Source organism: Capsicum annuum, chromosome 11, assembly GCF_002878395.1.
Source record: "Capsicum annuum cultivar UCD-10X-F1 chromosome 11, UCD10Xv1.1, whole genome shotgun sequence".
In the NCBI taxonomy this organism is placed as follows: Eukaryota; Viridiplantae; Streptophyta; class Magnoliopsida; order Solanales; family Solanaceae; genus Capsicum; species Capsicum annuum.
The window spans coordinates 122,243,490-122,251,435 of record NC_061121.1 but is presented as its reverse complement, the minus strand read 5'-3'; the positions used below and the strand labels follow the sequence as shown (position 1 = coordinate 122,251,435).

At 37.3% G+C, this 7,946-nt stretch overlaps 1 protein-coding gene across 1 annotated transcript; it reads left to right on the top strand.

Moving 5' to 3' along the window:
* Positions 1-1,015: 1,015 nt before the first annotated feature.
* On the top strand, positions 1,016-7,081 carry LOC107846416. The gene is made up of 5 exons (XM_016690819.1): positions 1,016-1,086; positions 1,408-1,477; positions 1,612-1,724; positions 6,655-6,880; positions 6,974-7,081. Exons 1-5 carry the CDS (start codon positions 1,016-1,018, stop codon positions 7,079-7,081), a joined length of 588 nt encoding a protein of 195 aa, XP_016546305.1.
* The last annotated feature ends 865 nt before the right edge of the window (positions 7,082-7,946 follow it).

The window sequence follows — 7,946 nt, the reverse complement described above, 5'->3', positions numbered from 1 at the left end:
TTATATTTTGGAACTTATTTGGTTATGGACTTTGGTATGGTTAGATTGTTGGTATGGGATAGTTGGACTTAGTTGGGTGTGTCACAGTTGTGATCTTATCCCAGAGTCCTCACGTGAGCTATTGCTCTATCTTGCTACATGCTCAAACTCATCCAACTTAGGGTATGCGACTGGTGTATGCGTTGGGTTATAAGGGTAGTCTTCAATCTTGGTCAGACCTAAGATGCTCATTATGATAAGGCACCCAATTGCATCATGTCAAGTTGGTATGAGAGCCTAGGTTTATGGTCAATTAGGATTCCACAAAGCCGTGTTAAGTAGTCTCTTTTAGGGGTATGTAGTGCACCACACTCATAAGGGAGAGGATAGTAGAACTTTAGGAATATTTCACTTTGTTGTTATTCTATTTTCAAGCTTGGTGTCTTAGTCTTGGAATATTCTCTAATCATTATTTGTTCATCTTTCATCTCATGCTTAGTAGATTGGAACAACAAGGAAATTATTTTAACCCATTTATAGGTAATACTGAAGAGATGCATCCTACTTCTAGGGTTTATCTTCGATCTCACAGTTCTATCCCTGATAGTTCTGGAGTTTCACCGATTTCTACTAGTCCCTTTTAATGCATAGTGAAAAATATGGGATTCCATTAGTCTATTTATATTATTACTCAGATGGTCGCTTATCATGATGTGTAGGGTGCGACTAGTGCTTTGTTTGCTGAGGCTACAAGGGTTGGCCAATTTATGAAGGTGTGTCCTACCAATTTTTTTAGAGTAGAGGTTGAGAAGGATCCAAATGGCTTCTTTGATAAAATGGAAAACATATTTTCATCGATACAGGATACCAATGTGGAAGGGGTAAAATTTGCAGCTTATTAGCTCAAAAAGGTTACTATCAGTACTATAAAGAGTTGGATAGGGATATGGGTGATGTTAAAGAATCAGTTCTATGGGATACTTTTTCACAGGCCTTCTTAGATCAGTTCTTTATCTAAGAGTTGAGGAAAGCAAAGATGGAGGAGTTTTTGAACCTCAAGCAGGGGGGGATATCTGTTAAAGAATATGCCTTGAAGTTTAACCAACTGTAAAGGTATGCTCCTTATTTAGTGGCCAACATGCGGCTAAAAATTAGGAATTTCTCTTCTGTGTTGGATTGGGATTTGATTTTGGAGAGAAATACTGCCTTACTGGTTAAATATCTCAAAATCTCAAGGTTGACTATTCATATTCAACAAGTAAAGGGTGAAAATACGAAGTAGGTGGAGTTTGGGCATATAAAGGGTAAGGATGTAGGTTTTCTAACTAAGGAGGTGCTCAGTCTCAGTGTGATTTGGATGGTGAATAATGGAAGAAAAACAAGTTGGGGAGTTCTGGTTCTTACTCTTCTGCTTGTTCTCTTTACTAGTCGAGCGATAGGCATCATCATGGTTATGATAATTTCCTGGCAAATGGTGCCTAATCTCAGGCAAGTGGAGGTCAGTTAGTTTCTTCATGCCTTTCTTGTTGGTTCTATGGTCATCCTTATCGGTGTTATTGTGATGAATAAAGGGAAAAATTCATCAAGTGTGGTCAGGTAAGCCATCAGCTCAATGATTGTCTGATTAATTAGGTTGCTACAAGGGCGAATAAGATTCCTGTAGCTTCATCTTCTGCTCCTACACCTAGCAGTGTTGCATCTACCTCTGTTACTACTCTTGGTTCTAGTATTGGTCAGAACAACTTGTATGTTTTTGCGTCCTAACAGGAATCTGGGGCATCACCTGATGTTGTCACTGGTATGTTAAAGTTTTTCTCTCATGATGTATATTATTTCGTTGACCTAGGGTCTAATTTCTTCTATATGACTCCTTAAATGGTTGTAACTTTTATTTTAAATTTGGAATTTATTTTTTATCCTTTTTTTGTGTCTACCCCATAGGTGAATCGATTATTACTAAGATATTCTAAAGAGGGTGTGTGGTAACTATTGGTGGCAAGAAAACCTTGGTAGATCTATTTGAGTTAGGTATGGTGGATTTTTATTTCATTTTGTGTATGGATTGGTTGCACAATTATTATGTGTCCGTGGATTTTTGGACCCATAGGGTTATCTTTAGGTTCCCTGGTGGACCAGTTATAGAATGCGAGAATGTTTCTTTAGCTCTTAGGGGGAGATTTATTTCTTATATTAAAGCTTGGTGGTTGACCTCTAAAGGTTGACTTTAGCACTTGGTTCGGGTTAAAGATTCTAACTCATAAGTTTTTTTTTTCTAGTTAGTTCCAGAGGATAATGTGTTTCCAGAGGTCTTTTCGGATGATCTTCCTGGTGTTCCTAATAGGGAAATAGATTTTGGTATTGATCTTGAAGCATCCCAGGTTGGGACCTTTAGAAAATTTTTAGGAATCTTGGTCTTCAGACCCATTATGACTTATGGTACGAGTCGTAAGCTGGGGTACGAGTGGTGAAGACCTTTCATAAGCTAGCAAGTGTTAGTTGGATGGATGGTCTTGGACACTGGAATAGATACAACTTTAGGGTCTGAGTCATAAGGCATGGGTACGAGACATATAGGTAACTCATAAGGTGGCTAGTATTTGATCCTCTTAGTTTTACATTCTGCCAGGGATATTAATCATGGGTACGGATCATAGGCTGATGTTATATCTTAGGTGGATGAGGTGTATAATAGTCAGTGTTTGATCCATTATTGAGGCTTAGTTACATTCGGGTGGGTATCAATCATAAGGGAGGTTACGACTCGTAAGAAGTTCAGCCATAATCCTTTGTTGGGTTTTTATGGGATTTAAGTTGGGGTATTCTGGACATTTCCCTACTTATCCTAATAAGGACCTATGACTTCTAATACATTTAGGAGGTTATTTACCTGTTATTTTATTCATAAATACTTAGAATCTTACAAAAATATATCATAATTCTCTCAAGAAATTTTAGGGCAAAGAGCTAGGGTTTCAACTAAAAGATTACTTTGGGGCTAGTCTTGTTGAATTCTTTCCATCAATCTTTTTGTTTAAGGCATGATTATTTTCCCTACTTGTAATTTCAATTAAAGGCATGGTTATATGGTTGATTTCATGTTTTTTTTACTTTTGCATGGCTTGGGTTTTCAATCATTGATTTGGGTATTTTTATGTTAAAATCTTGGTTATGATTTCTTATGTTTCTAGTTATGATTTCTATACATTAATGGTTGCTTTTGATAATGGAATATCAAGGTAATGGTTTAATAGTAATGGAATTTAGTTTTGGTTGTACTATGCCCCCAAGGTGTTTGATAAAATTCTTATAAATATATGTTTATTGCATTGACTTATGTTAATGGAACTCTTTCTTGTTTTTAGCCTATAAATGAAACCTTAATTGTTTTTCAAAAGTTTACAAAGGTTAATAGCTAATTGGTAATCCTTGTGGAAATCATGGTAGTCTCCCAAGAAGTTAATATGGTAAATCGAAAGGGCACTGAGAGTCCTATTAACCTAAATAGTTTGGCTATAGATAGTGCTTGCATGTATAGTGGTATGACAATACCACTGGTTTATAAATAGCCTTGGTTAATAAATGTATAATTGGATTGTTTTGACTTTGTTTTAATTCGACATTAATAGCAGAAAGTGTAAGCTAAGCCATGGAAGGTGGCGATCCCGAGGGGATTAAAACCAAAAACTCATATTTGTCGATATGAGGGGTCTTCGATGGCCACATGTGAGTATCACATTTATATTGGAGGGATGTACAAGTTATCCTAGGTTTATTGTCTGGTCGTGTGGCTACACGCAATGGGACCCTTTTAGTAGGGGGAGCTGAACCCATATTGCTCGTGGGTAGTAGGACGGCTATGCTATACAACCCAAGTTAAGGTTTTAAATGGCAAGATAAACCTGCTCCCTTTTATCAGCACCTATATATGCGTGTGGATGTTTGCATTGGATGGTTTTCACTTGGTTTTGGTAAATGACATTACTTTATCCTTATCCTGAGATTCATGCTAGTATTCGCCCGCTTACTCATCAACTTCCAGCTGTATACCCATGCTATGGAAGAACCAAATATTTGACTCCTCTTTCATAGTACTTGATTCGGGGACAACTTATTGGACTAAAGTAGTAAGCTTCCATCCTTTTGAAAGGCATTATTTCATGTTAGCCATTCTTAGACATTTTATTTTCTTTCTAGATATTGGTTTTGGCCATGATTGGGGGCATGTCCCAACTAGAAATTTGTGTTCTTTTGGGTAGAGGCTTTGTGTTACTTGTGGGGGTTGGAATGGGTGGGATCAATATTGGTGTGGACCTTGGCATAGAGATGGATGTTGGGGCTTACACGTTTAAATAATATTGTTGGTTGTTCTATCATATCATATTTTGGGTTTTACTTTGATATTATGTTTTATATATTCTCTCTGGTTTGGTATGATATGGATGGTTGGTTTGGTATGAACAAACTTGGTCGGATTGGTCATGGTTGAGACCATATCTGAAAGTCTTCATAAGATCTTTGCACAATATAGTTATATACTTGAAATTCAGCTCATTTAAGGCTATATTAGGTGGTCGGGTTGGGTTAAGAGAGTGGTCCCTGGTCCTAGGTGGACTTTGGATTCCCATTATGGAAAGCCCCCAATTTGGGCTGCATAAAGTTGGTATCAGAGCTATGTTTCTCGTCAATTGGGAGTCCATAAAGATATAATGAGTAGAGTCTCTTTTAGGGGTGTGTAGCATGCCACACTCAGAAGGTATAGGCTGCAAGACATCTAGGAATGTTTCACTTTCTTTGTCTTCACACTTAAAGATTGACTTCTCAATCCTGGAATCTTCTCTAAATCTTGTTTGTTCATATTTTCGATTTTGCCTTCTAGATCTGGAACATAAGGAAATTCTTCTATCTCATCTAGGGATAATGTTTAAGGAGTGCCTCCAACATCTAGAGTACATCTTTGATCTTATGGTCTTATTCCTAATTGTATCAGAGTTCCTTCTATTCCTCCTACTGCTTTTCAGGTTCCTTAGGGCAATGCGATGAATGCAAAGTTTTGTCAGTCTATGCATGCTATTTCCCAACTGGTTGGTGCATAGGTAGAGCGGGGTACGGCCAATATTGTATCTTTTATGGCTGCTAGGCTTGGAAATTTTAGGATGATAGGTCCTTCAACTTTTACAAGAGTAAAGGTGGAGAAAGACCCATAGGGATTTCTTAATGAGATTGAAAAGATCTTTTGGGTATTGAGGGCTACTAATGTGGAAAGAGTAAATATTACAGCCTATCATCTCAAAGAGGTTTTTTATCTATGGTATTAGGAGTGGGACAGAGATAAGCGTAGTGTAGAAAAAGATGGTTTGTGGGAGGCCTTTTTTGATATATTTATGGATCGATTCTTTTCTCAAGATTTGAGGAAGTTATGATGGAGAAGTTTGTGAACCTCAAGAAAGAGAGAATGTCTGTGAAAATGTATTCTTTGAAGTTCTATCGGTTGTGAGGTATACTTCTAATTTGGTGGCCGATCATTGTTGAATAAATCTATATGGGGTATGTGGTATCTATGAGTGGTAGGCAGACTTTGTTGGATCTATTTAAGTTGGGTATGGTAGATATTGATCTAATCTTATGTATGGATTAGTTGCATTCTGTTTATGCAAATTTTTATTGTCGAACTCATAGGGTAATCTTTAGGTTCCCTGGTGAGCTGAAAATAGAATGGGAAGGTTGTTCCTTATCACCTAGGGGGAAGTTTATTTCTTTTCATAGATCCCGAAGGTTAATCCTTAAAGGTTGTATTTATCACTTGGTTCGGGTTAAATATTCAAAGGAAGGTCCTCATTTTTCTTTAGTCCCTATGGTTAATGAGTTTCTAGAGGTCTTTCTGGATGAGCTTCCAGGTGTTCCTACGAATAGGGAAATATAGTTTATTATTGATTTGCTTCCCAACAATCATCCAATTTTTATTCCTATGTATTGAATGGCTCTTACTGAGTTAAGGAAACTCAAGGAGAAAATTAAGGATCTTCCAGATAAAGGGTTTATTCATCCTAGCATTTCCCCATGGGGTGAGCCGGTGTTGTTTGTGCACAATAAGGATGGTTGTCTTAATATGTGCATCCACTACCGACAGTTGAATAAGTTAACAGTCAAGAAAAAAAATCTTTTTCCTCAGGCAGATAATCTATTTGACCAAATGTAGGGTGTAAAGTTCTTATCTAAGATATATCTTTGGTCTTGGTACCATCTATTGAAGATTAGGGAGGTGGATATCCCTATGATGGTTTTTCATACTATGTATTGGCATTATGAGTTTTTAGTGATGTTATTTGGATTGACAAATGCCCTGGTAGTGTTTATGAATCGAATGAATTGCGGTTTTAGGTAGTATTTGGATCTTTTCATCACTATTTTTATTGACGAGATTCTGGTGCATTCAAAGAGTAGTATGGTTCATGCTAATCACCTCCATGTGATATTGCAGAGCCTAAGGAAATAGCAATTATTTGCTAAGTTCTCTAAGTATGAGTTTTGGTTGAATGTTGTGACTTTCTTAGGACACATCATTTCTAGTGAAGGGATCATGATGGATCCATAAAAGGTTGTTGTGTTGAAGAAGTGGCCTAAACCTATGAATTTATCTGATATTTTGACCTTCTTGGGTTTAGCCGGGTATTATAGGTGTTTTATGGAGAGCATTTCATCGATAGCTGCTCCTTTGACAAAGTTTACACAGAAGAAAGTTATGTTTTTGTGGTTGCATGTGTGTGAAGGGAGCTTTGAGAAGTTGAAGAATAAGTTGACTTCGGATCCAGTTTTTACTTTGCCGGTAGGCAGTGATGGTTTCGTCCTTTATTGTGATAAATCTCAGGCTAGTCTTGGTTGCATGTTAATGCAGCATAGGAAGGTGATAGCCTATTCTTCCAGGAAGTTGAAGGTGTATGAGATGAAGTATCCTACTCTTGATTTAGACCTATTGACCATTGTGTTTGCTTTGAAGATATGGCAGCATTATTTGGATGGGGTCCCCATGGATATATTTTCTGATCACCTGACTTTTTCATATGTATTCTTGCAAAAAGAGCTTAATATCAGGCAGAGGAGATAGCTTGAGCTTCTCAAGAACTGTGATATGAGTCTTCACTACTATCTAGGTAAAGCTAACATAGTTGATAATGTTCTTAGAATGTTATCCATGGGTAGTTTGGCTTATGTGGAAGAAGGAAAGCAAGAATTTGTGAAGGATAGTCATTGCTTTTCAAATCTTGAGGTTCATCTCTTGAACACCAAGGATGGTGGTGTTATAATGCAAGAAGTGGTTACATCATATCTCGGTGAAAATATTAATGAGAAGCAAGTGTTGGATTTTACCTTGATAAAAATCAAGGGTAGTGTTGGCGAGAAAAGGTGGCTGATTTTGAGATTAATGGTGATGGTACTTTGCGGTACCAATGGAGGTTTTGTGTTTCTGATGTTTATGATTTTTGGCAAAGGATCTTGGTTGAGGCATATGAGTCGCACAATGTTCTCTATCTTAGTTATACTAAGATATACCATAATCTCAAGGAGATCTATTAGTGGAGTGGCATGAAGTGAGATGTGGTTGATTTTATGTCCAAGTGTTTAGTGTGTCAACAAGTTAAAGTTAAGCTCATGAGGCCTGGTGGATTGTATCAAGAGATTAAGTTGCCATAATGGAAGTGGGAGGAAATAAATATGGATTTCGCTAGTGGTATTTGTCGGTGTCGAAACCAATTTGATTTGATTTGGGTCATTATAGATAGGATGATGTAGTCTACATATTTCTTGCCAGTGCAGACTCGCTTTTCAGCAGAGGATTTAGTGAAGCTTTATCTTCAAGAGATTGTGAAACAATATGGGGCGCCTTTTTCAATTATTTCCTATTGTGATATGCAGTTTATGTACCCCTTCTGGTGTCAGTTCCAAAAAAGGGTTGGAGACTAAGGTAAGTG

Excerpts from the sequence above, each read along its gene's own strand:
- LOC107846416 (XM_016690819.1), top strand. The coding sequence starts at position 1,016 with ATGGAGGAGTTTTTGAACCTCAAGCAGGGGGGGATATCTGTTAAAGAA. Across the intron at positions 1,478-1,611 it reads CTAATCTCAGGCAAGTGGAG|GTTGCTACAAGGGCGAATAA; the intron begins GTCAGTTAGTTT and ends CTGATTAATTAG. Across the intron at positions 6,881-6,973 it reads TGTTAATGCAGCATAGGAAG|ATATGGCAGCATTATTTGGA; the intron begins GTGATAGCCTAT and ends TTTGCTTTGAAG.